This window comes from Mycteria americana, chromosome 3 (assembly GCF_035582795.1).
Source record: "Mycteria americana isolate JAX WOST 10 ecotype Jacksonville Zoo and Gardens chromosome 3, USCA_MyAme_1.0, whole genome shotgun sequence".
NCBI lineage: Eukaryota > Metazoa > Chordata > Aves > Ciconiiformes > Ciconiidae > Mycteria > Mycteria americana.
The window spans coordinates 123,572,026-123,590,712 of NC_134367.1; the positions used below are offsets into that span (position 1 = coordinate 123,572,026).

The window sequence follows — 18,687 nt, forward strand, 5'->3', positions numbered from 1 at the left end:
CCCAGCATTGACTGGGCCTTGCCACTCCCGCACCAAGCTGTGTGTGGCCTCAGCCCTCCCTGCGGCCCTGAGCCCTCCCACTCCCCCCATGTTGGGACTGTGTCAGAATGGGCAGCGCTGGGCAGCTCGGCCTGGCCTGGCCTGGCCCAGGGCTGCCAAAGAGCTGGGACAGAAAGCCACCCTCGCAGCAGCGAGGCAGGGCCTGTCCCGTCCCAGGGAAGCTGGCCTGGAGGCCGTGCCCAAGACCTGGCTGGAGCCGGGCTGTGTCAGGGCAGAGCCGCCTCAGCAAGCCCTGCCTAGGAGGGGCCGGAGCAGGTCTGTAGCGCGGGGCTGGGGCTTGCTTCAGGTGGGGTTTGGCTGGGGCTGAAGTGAGGGGCCGTCGGGGCTGGGCAGGGCTCGGCTGCGCTGGGCTTACGTGCCGTGCCCTGCCAGGCTTTGCCCCCTGGGGCGGGGTCTGCCTTGGGGGGAACCTCTGCCGGCCTGCTCTCGCCTCTGGCCGGGGCTGTCGGCGGCCCCCTTCTTCCCCCGGAGCTCCCTCCCCTCCCCCTGGCGGCGGGTGCACGCGCGGCTTCGGGAAGCTTCGGGCGGTAACGGCCGGCGCGAGGCGAGGCGGGGCGTTGAGTGTGCAGCTGCAGCCGCGCCGGAGCGGCGCTGCCCTGAGGAGGAGGAGGGAGCGGACACCTTGTCCTGAGGTATTGGCGAGGGGAGAAAGCCGCTTTCCTGCGGGGAGCAGGCGGCGGGCAGCCTGCCTAGAGGTCCGGAGCCTGTGCCCGGGGCTGCCACAGGCACAAGGAGTGCTCCAGGGCGTGTAATATGGGTGTCAGACTGGCTGTTTTAAGTGTGAGGCTCCAGCAGCTCAGAGGCTGAGCACTAGAGTCAGAGACTGGGGACCCCAGGTGCTGCCTGTTTTGACCTCAAAAGAGGTCATTACACATACCCCCCTTGGCATTTGGAAACTAACAGAGTTGGTTTAGTATTGAAACAAGGGCCAGGTAAGAAGGTTCGCGAACAGAAGCACGTTCAAAACCTGTTCTTCAGACAGAATTATTTGTGTGGAATAAATGAAGCCTGGCCCATGCACTGAGCTACACCTGGGGGGGTGGGGAGGGGCTTTGTGCTCCAGTCTTCCTGTCCTGGACATGGAGAGAAGGGTATGTAAATCGCACCCGAGCCAAGCAGGAGCTGCCTGAGCAGGCTTAACTCTGGTGCTGCCCAGCATTGTGGTGCTTGACTGAAAAGGTGGTGTGGAGTCAGCTTTTTCAGAGCAGTGTCACAAATGTGTCTTTGCTTGTGGTGTGGGTGCCTCTTGCTCTGCCATCCCTGCTGCTTGCAGGGAGAAGAGGTGGCTCCTGGGGCTTTCAGGAGGGGGCTTTCAGAGAGGCCCCCCTGCCCTCACACTTGTGAAAATCTTGTAGGGTCTAGTCTAAAGTGCACTGGCTCGCTCATTGCTTTCCCCCTAAGTCCCCATTTGCAGAATTTGCTGGCTTCTGGTGTTTGGCAGCCCAGAAGTGAATGTCTCTGCTTTATTCTTCTTCTGGAACAGACTGTAGTAATGTGGCTTGTCTCTCGCAGCATCTTGTGATGAGCTTGAAACTAAGATGAGGAGACTAGAGCAGACTGGTCACCAAGTGCGCTTCTCTGCTATATATGGATGGGACCAGTTCTTGGGTGACTTTCCAGCTTCAGGTAAGAAACTCAAGTTGCAAAGACAGAGTATTTTGACAGTGAAAAGCTGAACAGAAGCAAAACTTGGTAGAAACAAATGCCTCGCTTAGCTGACACCTAGTCCAGATTTCACAAGCTAGTGTAGTGGTACCTTGTGCTCATGCTCTGGCTCTGCTGCTGCCGCCTTGCCCTTCAAAGACAGCTGTCTGATTCCTTTACCTGACTGAAAGCCAAGTGTAGCCTGTTGCTACACTTTGCGCTACCATGGAGGAGCCCTTCACCGTGCCACCTGGCTGTTCTTGGAGCCTTTCATCGCGCTGCCATGGAGAAGCCCCTCATCGTCCCACCTCAGAGGAGGCCTTCATTGTGCCACCCAGCTCTTCTGGAGCCCATTATCGCACCGCCCCTGAGAAGCCCTTCATCACGCAGCCTGGTTCATCTTGCAGCCCTTCATCGCGCTGCATAGGAGGAGCCCTTCACTGTGCCTCCCCGGAGGAGCCCGTTGTCGCGCTGCCCCAGAGGAGTTCTTCATCGCACTGCCCCAGGGCCCTTCATCATGCAGCCTGGCTCTTCTCGGTGCCCTTCACTGCACTGCGCCGCAGGAGCCCTTCATTGTGCCACCGTGATGGAGCCCTTCGTTGCGCCATGCCTGAGGAGCCCATCATCGTGCCACACCGGAGGAGCCCTTCATTGGGCCACCCCGGAGGAGTTCCTCATCGCATGACCCTGGAGGAGCCCTTCCTTGCAATGTGGCAGAGGAGCCTGTTATTGCTCTGTGCCGGAGAAGTTCTTCAAAGCGCCATGCCAGATGAGCCCATCATCGCACCGCATAGGAGGAGCCCTTCACCATACTGCCCTGGAGGAGCCCGTCATCGCACCGCATAGGAGGAGCTCTTCATTGCGCCACCTAGCTCTTTTTGGTACCCTTCATCGCGCTGCACCTGATGAACCCTTCATTGTGCAGCTCGGTTCCTCTTGCAGCCCCTCATCACCCCACCCCAGAGGAGCCCCTCGTCGCCTGATGCCTGAGGAGCCCATCGTCTCGTTGCCCCAGAGGAGCCCTTCGTCATGCCACGCCTGAGGAGCCCTTCGTCGCAATGTATAGTTAGATTGTAGCAGTTGGTGGGTTGTGACAGGAGCTGAATAGTTAAAGTTGCATCTCAGTAATTTGGTAAAATTACAAATACAAATATTTGAGTGATTGTATACATCTACAGTGGTATTGTCTTTAAGTACAGAATCACCAAGGGTTCTCATACAAACACATCCGTTTCCAACGTATACAAGTACAGTTTCAGGGGTTTCATTAGGATGTATTTCAAAATGACAAACATGTCGTTCTGTGTCAAGACAAATGTCTTGGGCCTTAATGGTATTACTTGCACAAGTAAATCACTGTTGTTTCCATACAATGCACGCATCAACATCAATAGTTTGCCATTTGTTCCCATTTTGTTGGGCCCATACTTTTATGTTCTAACAGATGGAGGACAGTTCCATTGTGATTTAATCCCAGTGCAATGATTGGGTATATGGGGTATACCGAAGCATTGCGTTTGATTAGAACAAAAGCTGTGGCTTTACTTGTCAGTAGGGTCATAGGTAAAATTGACTAGATACTACTAGGATTGGAATTTCTTTTCAGATTGAGTTACGTTATCCCAGATTACTTTTTTAATTTCAGTGGGTAAGGTGCCCTCTTCACCTTCTCTTACAATTGCTGCCACAGTAGATTGTACCCACAATTGAGCTTGAATACAACTAAAAGCGAGAGAGACATTAATTTGGGCTGCACCTAGTGCGTCCACAATTAGTTGGTGGTTTTTTTCATTAATTTTTTCCCATTGAGGTAATATATCAGATAAGAGCCATTTGTTAGTTCCCAGTGCCGACAGAGAAGATTGCAATGGACATTCTAATTTGTGTAAATTACTTGTTGCTGAGCTTATTTTGTTTGCTAAAACTTCAGTGTCCATGTTGTTTAATACTCCTAATCCTTTTCCTAAAATACCAGTCACATCTCTTCTTGATCGTTTTGGAGAGGTGAGGGCTCATCCATGCAACCACGCTAACCATCCTGCATGGCACACACTTAGGAATGGCCAGCAAGTAGGATTAATTGCAGAGATATTGATCTGCATTGATAGTTACACTCGTCTGAGGGACCATGGTGGATTAAATAGCACTTGTTGCTGGCCTGTATATTTGATGGCATAGGGTCCAATTTTAGAAATTTGTGGGGATAGAGTTTTTTTATCCTTTACAATTGGGGCGGATGTTGTTGTACTAGGCTCAGTAATGTCTGTTTTAAATTTAAAGGGTAAGGTGGGTCATCTCATGTTGTGGTGAACCCAGAGGCATACTGCAAAGACAGGTTGTACTAAGATAAAATTGTACCAAGAGTTCAGTCTTTCAGAGGTGCAAAGTTTTGTATCTTTTGCTATTGGGTTTGATGTAATGTTGTACACAGCAATTTGAGATGCCTTCTCATAGGTGGATCCATTGATTATCTGACATCCTGCTTTTATTTCCTGGCCTGTCACTCCCCAGAGTCGGAGAATTCGGTCAAAACCCTTAGGATCCTTGCTCCATTCACTTTCTAAATACACTTTGGTTCTGTGCATTACTATGATTAAGAGGGCCAAGTCTACTAGAATTTAGTCCCATACTTCTGGTATATGTAACACAGGCTTGGGACCATGGCCTCTCTAGGGTTCTTTGAGTAAGGCTCCTTAGTAAAACTAGGGGAGTATTCAGAGTAGGCACGGACATCATTGTGATAGGTTTGGTGATTCTGAGAGCTATTGTTCCTAGTATTACGCTGCATCCCTTCAGAGCGTTCCATTTGCATGATATTTTAAATCGTAGTGTCCCTTCACTGTGTCATGTATTGAGCAATGACTTATGTTACAGCATTTTCTATATGGTGTGTAAGAGTTACTGTGAATAATCATAACATACATATATCCCTCATTAACAGGTGGTTGTGCTTTACAAGTCACGTTTATATTGCTGTCTGTTAGTAACAAGACAGGTGGCTTATCTGTGTTGACACAATTGTGGCTGATTTCTTGATTACAATTAAGTTGAGACAGGTGGGCATTCGTAGGGAAGCAAGTATTATCAAAATCTGTATTGCAAGATAAAAGGGTAAAACAAACTGGTCTCAGTGGGGTTTTCCGGACAGGTTGTCCCATTAGAAAGAAGGAAAAATCCATTGTGCACTAATTCTGTGTTTTGCACTGCTGCTGTCAGTAGCTTCCCAGGCAAGCGGGCCATGAGGTTCAGTTAGAGTCATAGGTACAGCTCCAATTTGTGGTAAAGTTACCATGACAGGTTGTCCTGGCTGTAATGCTATTGGATATTTTCTTTCATCAGGAGGTGGAGCATGAGGTTTAGTTTTTGTAAAGAGTGCTTGGCTGCCAGTGGGCCCATACTGATTATTCAATTGATGAAGTATTTTGGAAAGTCGAGTATCCCACTTGGCCTTTTGTGGCTTAAGGCTTCATTTCAGTAAGCCCTTTCAGTAAGCACTTTTTACGATCCCATTTGATAGTAGGGGGTACAGAATACCCACTGAATTTGGAATACCCATCACAGGCTGGTGCCTGCTCGCCAGTGGCATCCACCCATGCTGCGTCTGGCTTGCCGGCAATGTCCGCCCACGCCGTTGCTAGCTTGCCAGCGGTGTCTGCCAGGCTGTCACCAGCTTGCCCATGGCATCTGCCCGCACCGTTTCCAGCTTGCCAGTGGTGTCTGCCAGGCCATCGCCAGCTTGCCAGCAGTGTCTGCCCACTGCTGTCGCCAGCTTGCCAGCAGTGCCATTCATCATGCTGCCGTGGAGGAGCCCATCATCGCACCACACCTCAGGAGTCCTTCATTGCGCAGCCCGGCTCCTCTTGCAGCCATTCATCCTGCTGCCCTGAAGGAGCCCTTCACCACGCTGCCTGGCTCTTCTTGGTGCCCTTCACCAGGCTCCTTCATCATGCCACCCTGGTCTTCTTGGAGTCCTTTTTCATGCTGCTCCAGAGGAGTCCTTCACCGCTCCACCCTGGAGGAGCCAGTCATCACGCCATGCCAGAGGAGCCCTTCAGTGCGCCACTCCAGAGGAGCCTATCGTTTTGCCACCCCAGAGAAGCCTTTCATTGCGCCGCGCCAGAGGAGTCCTTCATTGCGCCATGGTGGAGGAGCCCATTGTCACACCACCCCAGAGGAGCCCATCATCGCGACGCACCAGAGGAGTCCTTCATTGTGTGGCCCAGCTCCTCTTGCAGCCCTTCACGGTGCTGCCCCAGAGGAGCCCTTGATCGCGCTGCCTGGCTCTTCTTGGTGCCCGTCACCCCACCACCCTGGAGGAGCCCGTCACCACGCTGTCCCAGAGGAGCCCCTCATCACTTTGCCCCGGAGGAGCCCCTCATCATGCTGCCCTGGAGGTGTCTATTATCATGCCACCTGCCTGTTCTTGGAGTCCTTCACTGCGCTGCCCTGGGGGAGCCCCTCATCGTGCAGAGTCAGAGGAGCCCTTCATTGCACCGTCTGGCTCTTTTTGGAGTCCTTCATCATGCTGCCCAGCTGTTCTTGAAGTCCTTCATTGCGCTGCCCCGGAGGAGTCCTTTATCGTGTGCTCAGTTCTTTTTGGAGCTATTCACTGCCCTGCCCCGGAAGAGCACTTCACCATGCCGCACCGGAGGAGCCCTTCATCGTCATGCCCAGCTCTTCTTGGAGCTCTTCATCACACTGCCTGGCTTTTCTTGGAGTCCGTCATCACGCCATCCCAGAGGAGTCCTTCATTGTGCCGCCTGGCTCTTCTTGAAGTCCATCACCGTGCCGCACTGGAGGAGTCCTTCACCGCACCACCCCAGAGCAGCCCTTCAGTGTGACGCCCAGTTGTTCTTGGAAACAAACCCAGTCCTGGTTTTGAGGGAGTCGTCTTTGTGCTTTGAGCAACTTTGTGGTCAGTGTTGGTTCTTATTATTCATGCTTCTTTTGGTAGTTTTATATCAGGTTTTGTCCCTCATCCTCTTGTTCTGGATGGTATTAGGAAGGTCACTTTGGAAGCTGCAGTGATCCCTGTCTCATCGGTGGTTTTGCGGCTTTTCCTGGCAACATGTGTTAGGGTGGAGTCTGCAGAACAGGATCCTAACAGAGCAGAGGAGAGAAAACAGGATCTCTGTTGAGTCCGAAGGGAGTAGTGTCTGTCTTGTGTCAGTTGTGCTTTCTTCTGCTCAATGGTGTGGGTTTTTTCAGTACAGATGATACCAAGTGTTTGGAAAGGGTAGCCCAAGCACCCAGCGAGGGTCACAGCCCTGCCGACGCAGGGAGTGAGGGAGGATGCAGACACCAGAAGTGTTGGGTAAGTACCTAGATGCCTGAGTGCCGAAAGCTGAAGCATCTATTGCTGCTTGTTGGAGGCATGGGAGTCCTGGGAATATCTGCATGGCCCTGTCTCCAAGCTGGCTGAGCTGGCCCAGTTTTCAGGGCCATGCAGTAGACATGTGATGCTGTGCTGCAGAGACAGCAGCTGGAGGGTGCTGTTGCCACAGGAAAGGCTGCCAGTCTGAAAGAAGGAGCACGGTTAAGTCTGAGCACCTGAGTGAGTCAGTCAGTCCTCAGGGAAATTTCACGTCCTGGCTGTTGTGACCCACCCTGGCCTGGGGTTTTGCAGGTAATCCTCCTTTGGTAGAGAGACAATGGTTGGAGTTTCTTTTCCTGCTATTGCTTTATTAAAATACTTTATTTTTTCAGTGTCCGTTGCTGAGAATAACTGCTTTTTCTTCTCTTAATCCTCTCTTAGCCATTCAGGGTCACCATTTTAGTTTCCAGTTACACCTGGGGTTTTTTTGTTTTTGGGAGAGCCAGTGTGAAGGAGCAGGGACTGGATTTTACTTTCAGTTATCCCTGGAGGAGCTGCTGCAGAAGGAAGTGAGCCTGTGGTTTTGGGAGCTGTGCCACAGGAGGACAGCTGACTAGGAATCCGGTGTGATAGCACCATATTTTTGCTTTTGGCAATAAAAATTGGAGCAAGCCAGAACTGAGACATGGTGGCATCTGGTTTATTCACTGCATGGTTATCTAAACCCTGCTAACAGCTCTTGGGAGGATGCCTCACCCCCACCCGCTCCTCATCCTTGACACATCCCACAGTTCTTGCATGGTGAAGTCCTTACTGCTGCTGTGCCACTGGAGATAGTAGGGGGCAGCTGGCGGCTGCAGAGGTTTTATCTGCCTTCCAGTGGGTAAGAGCTTGTGCTGGAAGGGGCTGCTTCTCCTCCATGACAGATGCTGCCTTCCTCCCAGCTTGTGCTTTTCTTTCTCTGTTTAAGCATGGCTCTTGCAAGCAGAGCTCCAGGTAGGTGCAGTCCATATTCAATTCCCTCACTAAATGTTGCCATTCAATGTAAGTGAGAAAGTGTTTCTGCAGGGAGGCGCCCGGCAGGAGGCAGCAGGGTAGCCCCTACGTGACAGGGAGACGAGGGAGCACCCATCTCTGGAGTACCCGTTGACACCCACGCTCCCTAGCCTGAGTTGTGTGGGTATAAAAAAGCCTTTCTAGTCTTTTCTCCCTGCACAACTCACTTAAGCTAAAGGGATTGTGGGGTCTGGCTCCCACCCTCAGGTGCTCTGGTTGGACCATGGCCTGCCTGCTCCCCCCGCCCAAGGGAGCCACTCAGGTTGGGGCCTATCCCCGCTGCACACTTCTGCACTTAAAGGGAGTATTTAAGTGACTTTAAGAGTCTTGTAAATTCTCCATTGAAGTGCACTCATGGGTGGCAGGCAGGCCCTGGCTGATGGAGGGGGCCATACCCTGTCACTCCCTAGATGAAATGAGTTATATGGGGACAAAAAAGCTCCATGGGGTTTCTGTCCCCATGCAAGGCCCTTGGGGGCTCTGGGCCCCTAGCTGCTGGAGCTCAGTTTAGGAGCAGACATTGGTCCCTGAAATTGAAGCCTGTGACTAGTTTTGGGGTGTTTGGAGTTGGTGCAGATGCAGGCTAAGGGCGATGTGACTGCTTGGCTGCTCTGATCAGGGAACAGGGGACCGCCAGCCTTCCTCAGTGGGAATCCTCCTCTTTTGGGGGATGCTGCTCACAACAAATGCAGTTGAGGGCAAAGCACAGCTTTTTCTCCTGCCCTATCCAGTGGTTCAGGCTGAAACACTGCTTTGCTGCTGGGAAGACCTCAAAATGTCAAAATACAGCAATGTTGCAGACCCCAAAACCTAAATCTGCAATAGGGGCTGTGGCAGCTGCTGCTTTACTGCCCTTCACAGGGACATCACCATTTGGTGATGGCTGAGAACACTGGGCAGAAGTGATTTCCAGAATTTTAAAGCAATTCTTTCCCCCAATTTTTGCCTGGTACTATATTGCTTGGTGGGGGTTGAACTTTTTTTTTAAATAACTCAGCCTGAGGTGGATTTCCAGGTGTGGAAAATTGTTGGTTGTTTGGCTTTGTTGTACCAAGAAAAGTCTAGGAAAAATAGGTGGAAAGAGTATCAGGACACTCTAATAACTCAGCCTGAGGTGGATTTCCAGGTGTGGAAAATTGTTGGTTGTTTGGCTTTGTTGTACCAAGAAAAGTCTAGGAAAAATAGGTGGAAAGAGTATCAGGACACTCTAATAACAGGTAGTGTTGCTAGCTAATCCCCAATAGCTAGTATGGGTTTCAGGAGATAAATATGGGTGCATAGTTTCAGAAGAAACCATGAGATTTCAGGAGAAATTACAAGATTAAGCCTCTTGATGATGAAATACTCCAACTCTCTGGTCCTTTAAATTTCTTTGGCAGGCTGGGAAACAAATGGATTTAGTACTTATCCCTATTCAAAAATGTCATTTTGAAGAATGATTTCAGTAATTGTTTTGCCTAACAGAGCAAATTATGAGATCCGCTCCAACGTGTATTTTTTAAGAGCAGCTAATGACGAGAGGATTTGAGCACTTTAATGGATTTGAATATCCTTTTGCCATTAAATTTAATTGGTCAGCCTGGTAGTTTTTCTTTAGCAGAAATGGGATAATTCACATTAGTTACTTGGGTAGGAAAATTATGGCTAAGGGAAAAATATCAAAAATAATTCACAATGCTGATATTGACTCCATGTTTACTGTTTTATTAGCAGGATTTGCTGCTCACTTTAAATTCACGAATAGACAAATTATTTACAAAAGCCATTTACTCCAAAAGTAGGCGGTACCACATACTTTAAAACAGGAAGCATTTGTCATCACAATAGAAAAGACTTGATTTCAATACACAAAAGTGCATGACATCTTATGTGTAGCTTAAATGAGTACGTATTACTGCTACTGTCACCTGCTTTATCACGATTATCAGTTAAGAAACACCCGTCCTGGAGTTGCACAAAATCAGAATAGTAAAAACAGCACTGGGGGAGGCAATGCAGAATTCATCTTGAGTTGTTGCCTCACGTTTGACCAGACAACGAGCAACTCAACTTCAACTTGCTGAAGTCTAGAGTCTGTCTCCATTGCTTGCAGAAGGACAGATCGTCTCAAGATCTCTATGCTATTTTGGCCCTACTTGTACTTTATCTTGAAGGTGTACACAAACTTCATAAGATGTCTAGGCCTGGTTCAGCAGGGTGAATTTTTTCCCACTAACATGCTATTCTTTTATATGAGTCCCACTGAAAACCAAATTTAAACACATGAAATTCCATCTGAACAGAAGAAAACACTTTTTCACTGCGAGGGCTGTTGAATACTGGTACAGGTGGTCCAGGGAGGCAGTGGAGTCTGCATCCCTGGAGTCAGTCAAAGCCCAACTGGACATAATCCTTGGTCAGCCTGTTCTAGCTGACCCTGCTTGAGCACAGGCGTGGACTAGACAATCTGGAGATGTCACAAAAACCTCTATGATTTTGTGATTGATTCTGTGAGAGCTCAGTGACTCAAGGCAGCAGAAGCTGGCCTTAGGGTGCCTGGAGGTGAGAGAAGGGAACAGGTCCCTTCAATATGTAGCTGTGCCATTTCCAAACACATAATAAACAGAATAGCATTCTACATAAAACTACGGAGTGGAACGTTGGTAAAATATTCTTAAACAAGGTGTCACAGGAAGAGACTTGAGGTTTTCACTAGACTGTGAAGCAGTATTTAGCTTTGTAGAGAACGTGCCTTTCGTAAGAGCATGCTGCACATTGGACAATAGAAAGCTGGTGGTCTGTAGACTTCAAGGAGCTTAATTGTGAGGGGTAAACTGAGATGATAAAGAGTGACATGAAGCAAAATGGGCTTTTTTGCCATTTTTCCTCTTGTGAGTGGAAGGAAAAGGACACTAAATAGCTTAAAGGTACAAATGATAAGCTCAAAGGGGTTAAAAGATTTCTCTTAAGAAAAGACAAAGAGGCATCATTGCTAGGATCAGCAGTCAACTCTTCCATCTTTGTAATATGCTTTAATGCGTTCATAGACTTTTTTGTTCACCTAAACAACTAAAACGAGTGTCTACTAAACAACTAAAACGAGTGTCAACTAAAACGAGTGTCTGCATCCCAAATTTATGGATGGGTGAACTGAAGCACAGCATCAGTCTGAGTTACGGGATTATACAGCAGTCCAGTGAAAAGAGTTCTTGTGGAAGTGCACAGTCGGCTGCTTTTTGAGGGCTTTCACCAATGGTGGGTATTCCCACAGACAAGGGAGAAGCTGCTGGGGAGGCGTTATTTCCTCTTTTCCCCCTCTCCAAAATATGTGAGATTAGAACTGCAGAAAATTTATTTCAGTTTTATGCAGTCTACCTCCTCTGTGACCGGCATTGCATTTGTTCTCAGGTCTAAATCTGTGCTAGATTTGCTTCCGTTATATGTTGATCTCCATCTGAGCAACATGATCTTCTTGAAATACTTCATGGTGTTATTTTTTACAGTTACAAAACACATGGTGTTTATCATGCTGTTACTCATAGCAATGCATTCAACTATGTAAAAAGCAGTAAGATAATGCTTCTCTTTCACAAAGATGGTGGGGAAAAAGTCACGGACAATTGTGAAGCCATAGAAGGGTGCCCAGCAGAGAACATAGGCAGTCAGGATGCACATCAGTACCATAACAGTTTTTCTTCTGCATCGAAGCCTCTTTCTGATCTGTTCCGTCTGAAATCCTGGTACAGTTTTAAACCAAAGCTCCCGAGAGATCCTGGCGTAACACAAGGTCATTGTAATCACAGGTGCAACAAATTCAATGCCAAAGATGAAGAGGAAGTATGATTTGTAGTACATCTGCTGGTCAACTGGCCAAATTTGACCACAGAAAATTTTCTCCTGGTTTTTCACTATAAATAACACCGTTTCAGTAGCAAAGTATGCAGATGGGATAGCTACAAGTATGGAGACGATCCAGACCAAGGCGATTAGGAAGGTTGCTGTTTGATAGTTCATGCGTGGTTTCAGTGGGTGAACAATGGCCAGATACCTAGAACAGACAAATACATTCAAAATGAAGTCTGAAAACAGTATTAGTCAGAACACAGTTCGAAATACAAGTGGACAGAATTAGGCAGAAGGTAATTGCTGTCATTCGTAAGGAGAGAGCCTGACAAATTTGTCTGTGAGGAGAGGTAAGAAAATTTTCCGAAGTAGCAGCCTAGAGCCGAGTTCCTAAATCGAGGCAGAAACTCTGGAGCGAGTGGCTGAAGGGTTTATTAGGACAGTGGGTACTTGGCAATCTGAAAATACCAGCATACATTAGGGTGTCTGAGGATGGTTTTAAGATGTGTCTTAAACTCCCATGTGTTAATAAGGTCAAACTGAAAAAGCTGTAATTTTGTATCACAAACTTTTTAACACAGATCACATGTCTGGGAGTTACAGAAAGACTGGAAGAGGAGAAAGAGAGGGAATATTCCTATTACTGACAAATATGTTTGCAGGACCTAGCACAATACACGAGTGATGTCGTATCTGGGACGTGCCATAATACAGCATCTGGAAATTCTTTGGTGGACAGCATGTGTTCAAGTGAGAGTTTGAAACACGCAGTAATATACACTTAGTCAGTTGCAGGTAAAAAGACAAACATGTAGAAACACGAAAATGTTTTCCCTAGGCAGAGAACAATTTAAATATGCTTTTTATACCAAGAGGTCAAATGTATGTAACTGTTTTTATTATTTTCTTGGTTATTCCATGGGCTGCAGAGAGCTGAAGCTGATGCTAATGAATGGTTACAGGTGAGCATGTTTTCAAGCCACCAACAAAGGACTGTGTATCCATTTTCTGACTATGCAGATTTTTGTTTCATCTGCTGGAGGTGACTATTGCTAATTAATCTTAAATGTGCTGTGTTAAGTAATATGCCAAAACATAAAACTTGAGTTAGGTATTTGCAGTCCTTATGACTGTAAAGCTGCAAAGTATACTGCAGTGTTTCACAAAGAAGTGTGGAGAAACGGAGGTACCTTACTTGGAAGATCCATCAGTTGCCCTCGATAAAGTTAAAAAGGGGCTAGGGCAAAATGGCATTCACTCTGGGGTTTTTTGTTTGGTTAGAGGTTGGGGGTGTTGATTTTTTAAGAAGCTATAGATGTAAGAAGAGTTAACATTAGAGTACACTGTCCCAGAAAGATAAGGATATTTCTGCTGAAAGGAGATTTTTGTCAGAGACACTCCAGAGCTCCCAGTACAATTGTATTTAACACAAAGGATTGTTTCAAAAAGTGGAATTTCTCATTCATTCAGAGGCTTTTCTATCTGTATATATTCTATACATAGATAGCATCCACAGGATGTATTAATTCTAAAATAAAACGGAAAGTCAGTGGCGCTTTTCATCAGCCAGATCTTGGAAGCAGATGAATTGTTCATCGCTCTTAATAGTGCAGGCTAGATGTCAAGTGACAGCAGAATTACTCAGCCTCATTGTGGAGCTGATAAATGAATATTTTTAGATCGGGTCCTGTGGAAACAAGGTTGTGGGATAATGTATGTGTATGCATTCATAAGTATGCATATCTGCTCAGCAGAACATTTGGCTGGGTAGGGTAAATCTCTACAAGAGAGTCAGGAGGGAGCTTTTGTGGTGGATTTCCTGATTGTCATTGCATACCACACTTGTGTTGTTACTGCGGAGTGGTCCTGGAGCACATGAACTGATTTCAGATGAAACTTCCCTGGAAGATGTGCTCCAAAAGTATACATAAAACACACCAAGTGCCCATGGGTGTTCAGTCCTGGGGACCCAGCTAAAGCTAAACCCCCTCAAATATTTACAGTGTGGACATCGGACCCTTAGCACAAACTCTTGCTCTTCAGATCCTCTCCTTTCACATTGCATTATTTTCTAGTGTAGATGTGGCCTTAAATATGTGAAATTCCTACATTTCATGTGAAGAGATATCAAGGAAGATGAAAGAGAGTCCTACTCGAGGGAAATCCTGTGGAACAGGCTTACCCTCTCTACACAGGTGAGCCCTTTTAAATGATCTAAACATGGGAAGACTTTTGTTAGAAGCCTGTTCTTTTTAGAGACCGAAGTCAACAACCCACATGACATAACCAACATGGAATGGTTGATTGTTAAATGAATGAGGTTTCTCTGTGTTTACCAAGTCAAAAGCTCACACGAAAAAAAGGCAGTGAAACCAAAACAGTGTGTTCTTACAACAAACTTCAGTGATTAATCCTTTCCAGGATTGTTTTTAAAGATGCGTGGGGAGATATGCTAGAAATCTTCTGATTTCTTAGCAGGCATAAGGGCTCAATGACCCATGTTACTTCATCAACCTGGGATGCACTAGCAGAGCTTTCCAAGAACATTTTTTAGAAGTTGAAAAAGATAAGTAATAGAAAATGGTAATGCGTGCACGACAGTGTTTAGAAGCTTAACCCTGAGTCCTCAGCTGCTGTTCAAAGGTGGTTTTGTTAGATGCTTGTTAAGGATTTGTTTCATAGGAGCTGATTGTCCTTTCCCCCACACCAAGCAAAACGTCTCTGAACTTCCCCAGAGTCCTTCCCCAGACTTCTGTTGACAGCAGTAACAGCTGAATCAGCCACGCACAAGCTGTATCTATACAACCATCAGCAGGGTTAACTGCTCCTGAGCTGTCTTTTGGATCATACCAAAAACTATGCAACATTAGACTAGAGCATAAAATGGCACATGAGAGAAATTGGAAAAAAAGGGAAGGGGAGCTGGGAATCATACAGTGTATATATGCAGAGGGTATACAGAGATGTATATTGTGTTTGTACACAAAAGATGACTTGTGACAGCCTTTCTCTTTACTCGGCAGGTCTCTGGCTTTCTGTGAGTCAGTCGTGTCAGACTTATGTCAGCATGAAGCTGATCCTCAGTGCCTGGGTCCGTCAGAGTCTGTGGTACACGAGGCTAAAAGAACAGGAGTCATAAGAAAGATTACAATTAAATTATATTGTTAAAATTCCTGGAGTGAGAGGCAGGCATAGAAATATCTCAGGACTGCAGCATAAAGCTGCAGGTGGATATCATTATGTTCTGCTTACCCCATTATGAAGGCTGTAGGAAAATCTCTGCTAAACCAGGTTGGTATAGCATTTTATTATTTTCTGGACAATGCCATAAATATGGGTGTCATAAATGACCCATGGGTCTTTCCTGGCTTGCCACTGTGCCATCCTCAGAGAGGCGTGTAAAGAGAGGAGAGCATGAGAGGAGAGTATTTTAATGGAGAGGAGAGTGCTGGCCATACTCACCAAGCATCCACTTCTGGGTTGGAGCATGCAGCTAAGACCTCAGTACTATCAAATGGTTAATTTAATGATTGTTGGGTTTTCTCAGTAGGGCATGACAGAGGATAAGAACCCTTATTTTGCAAGCTAGATAGAAGTCTTACCTTTTACTCTCTTCCACACCAAAACAAAAACTGGGAAAAATACCTTAGAGGGAGAAAGAAATACCCTGTAAGGCAATAACCCCGTTGGAAACTCACCTGTCAAATTCTGTATCACCAGTCAACTATTTCTCTTGCTGAAGAGTATTTACTTCACTGTTTATAGAAAAGGTTAGACTCAGAAAAGCTGTGTAGGCCAGTAGTGAAGGTTCCTTAGAGATGTATGGTTTGGATCAGGATTATACAGTGCTGATGAACACCCTCGTCTCTGGGTGTTTCTGATTTGTCTCTCTCTTTCTCCTCTTTCCCTTATTTCATAAATACTCTCCTACACTTGAATCAGGCATATTCTTATGAAAAAAGAAATCATTTTAATAAATCAACATTCTTTTTACCTGAAAAGTTCAATCAAGAAATTTCCACTGAGTTTTCTCCAGGGTAATGTCATGACCTCATGTGATTAGATTTTTATGAAACAAGATACCCAGGCCTGTGTAGTACCTACCTTGACATCAGATCCTACAGAACAGCTGAGCATGTTAAAAACCTAGAAATCTGGAGAGCCCACCCCAGAAGCTCTGGCCATCTCCTTGTGCAGTGACAGCACCCCACGTACCTGTCAACAGCTATAGCCAGGAGAGCATTGGTAGAAACATAGAGGGAGACGGTCCGTAGGTAGTTGACTGAGGCACAGAGGACGTGGCCGTGCTCCCAGGACAGCTGCCGCACCACATAGTAGTCCATCTCGAAGGGGCAGCACACAATGGCCACAATGAAGTCTGAGATGGCCAGGTTGGCAATCAGCAGGTTGGTGAGGTTTCGCAGCTTCTTGTAGCGGGCGAGAGCAGCAATGAAGATGAAGTTGCCGATGCCACAGACCAGCATGATGCCAACCAGAGCCACCCCGATCACAATCTTGGCTGCAAAGAAGGTGCGGGTTTTGGTCATGTCATCTTCACTGTCCAGTGGCAGGTCATAATCACTGTAACTGAAATTGAAAGGGAAGGAGAAGTTTCGCAAGGAGGTTAAATCCCCATCGTGGAGATTGTAGATTGCAGCAAAATTGAGGTTGATGGTAGCATTTGGGTTATGTTCAGCTTGCTCCATGGCCATGTCTGTCTTCTTTTGACACATGTGGCTTGGCTGGCCCTTGGTTTCGTGTTAGAATTACCCAGGGTGGCAGGGCACGACGGCAGGAGGCGAGAGACCTCATCCAAAGTTTCCTTCTGAGCAGTGAGTCACCTTGTCTTTGTCCCCAGGAGATTATAGAGCAGCAGCCTCATTTATCTCCTGAGGAAACAAAAAGAGGAAAACATTTCCTGAGAGGAAATTACAGCAAAAATACTGTGCTTGAGGGAAAGCAATAGCCACCTTACTGCCCCACAGCAATATTGCTGGCTGTGCACAGTGGGAAGACATACCCTGTGAAAGGATGCTTCTGTTATCATAAAATCCCTTGAGTTGCATAATAGACTGGTTGTTACACCCAGAAGTTTTATTTACCAATGATGAAATTTTGTTTTCAGCACACAGTGAAATGACAATATGGGAGTATAAAATCCAGTTTAAACCTCCACTAGCCTTCAAGCCCACAGTGCTGTCATCCCTGTGCAAGGTAAAAAAACTAAAATAAGATGACACCTCAGTTTGCTGAAATGTATCTAATGTGCCTTTTGGACAAAGTTTTTGCTTTATGCTGGATGTCTCAGAGCGATGTGGTAGGTGAGAATGAAAGAACTGATGTCCAGGCTCCTAAATAGATTTCTTAAGTAAGTAAGAGTTGCCAAGACCCAAGAAAATAGCGAAGCCAGCACTTTCCTTTTTGGCAGCCATTAATTGAGTAGGGGGACCAAATTTTCAGCCAGCATAATCCATTATTGCTTCTCTCAAACCAGTGGAGCTCTGCCAATTTGCATAGACAAGATTTTGTCCCGTGAACCACCTTGTAGGGCTTTGCTGTGAAGGCAAATCTGCTGTTCATAGGGAGAGTGCTTACACAAACAGGCTCTTGAGGTGAAAGGGAAAATCTTCCTTAAGTAAGATAAAGTGCGTTGAATATTTGAAGATGGGGAGGAGCAGGCTCCCCTCTTTGTACTGCTGGTTGTACCAAATGTTAAAAATTTATTCATTTTCCGCACTGAGGGAAAAAATCTAATCTACTCCCTAATTTTGCCTCTACTCTGTATCAAAATGCTGAGAGGGCTGTCTTCTTGCATCTTCCCATGCCACATCTGAGAATCCTCACACCAGACTCCCAGCTGTCAGGACAGTCCCACCCCATCCCAGGGTGGGAATCAGGGGGCATTACTGCTTTTTCTGCTTTGAGACAGTAGGTCTTCAGGGTGTCAAATGCTATTGAACAATGTCCATTTTGGCTACAAAGGACAATCTGCATAGTGGAGCTGTTGCCCCCTTCTTTCCCTGGAACCACCCTCAGCCCCTGATGTACCAACACTTAATAAATTTCTGAGAGAAACTCTCTTGTACAACTTCTGTCTCCACGTTGCTTTTCAAACTGAGAGTTGCAGAACAACAGAATAACAGAAAGCCAAAGCCTGAAACTAAATAACAGTTCAAACAATTGACTGCTTTACAAGACACCCCAACAGCTGCCTGGAAATGTGAACATTCATTTAAGACAAGTATGAAATAAATACTTGGATGCAAAATCTGTATGTTGGTCAAAGCAAGGTGCAGTATCTGTTTCAGACAGGTTTCTCTGCAAAATACCGAGAGAGTGCTTTAAAATAAATAAAGACAACCCAATCATCCATAAACTGACATAACACCATCAGCTAACTGTACCTGCAGTTGCTCTTGTCTTCTTGGAGGTCTTGGGCACCCTGGGGATAGCCTCCAGGTTTCTCCCCTGCAAATGTGCTGCTGTCACTGGAGCAGAGAAAGGATCACTGAAAGCAGCCAGAGGACTTCGCTGAATGATCATTTCTCTCCCAAGCAGGTTTGCCCTGCAGTTCAGGGGAGGATGGCTCTGCTGTCTCTGTGCATGCATCTAAAGCCTTTTCTCAGTGGGAGGCACCTTGAAGCTGTCCGTGCATTTCTGATTTTAAAGAGGCAGTGCAATACAGAGACAATAGAGCACAGCCCTTTTTTTTCCCTGCTTTAAACCCCCTGAATGCATCGAATCAATGGAGCAGCTTTGTTACGAAGCCTGACCATGGAAGGTGTAAAACC

The 18,687-nt window shown here is 46.7% G+C and overlaps 1 protein-coding gene across 1 annotated transcript; it reads right to left on the reverse strand.

Annotated features, from left to right (window-relative positions):
• Positions 1 to 11,404: 11,404 nt before the first annotated feature.
• PROKR1 (prokineticin receptor 1) lies at positions 11,405 to 16,611 on the reverse strand. The gene is made up of 2 exons (XM_075497476.1): positions 16,112 to 16,611; positions 11,405 to 12,101 (listed from the first exon to the last, which is right to left on the reverse strand). The coding sequence occupies exons 1-2, from the start codon at positions 16,606 to 16,608 to the stop codon at positions 11,405 to 11,407; spliced, it is 1,194 nt and encodes a 397-aa protein (XP_075353591.1). The 5' UTR covers positions 16,609 to 16,611.
• Positions 16,612 to 18,687: the final 2,076 nt, after the last annotated feature.

Bases quoted from the DNA above. Each gene is read 5' to 3' on its own strand.
- PROKR1 (XM_075497476.1), bottom strand. From the start codon at position 16,608: ATGGCCATGGAGCAAGCTGAACATAACCCAAATGCTACCATCAACCTC. The intron at 12,102-16,111 runs GTACGTGGGGTG...TGTCTGTTCTAG, and splicing joins CTGGCTATAGCTGTTGACAG to GTATCTGGCCATTGTTCACC.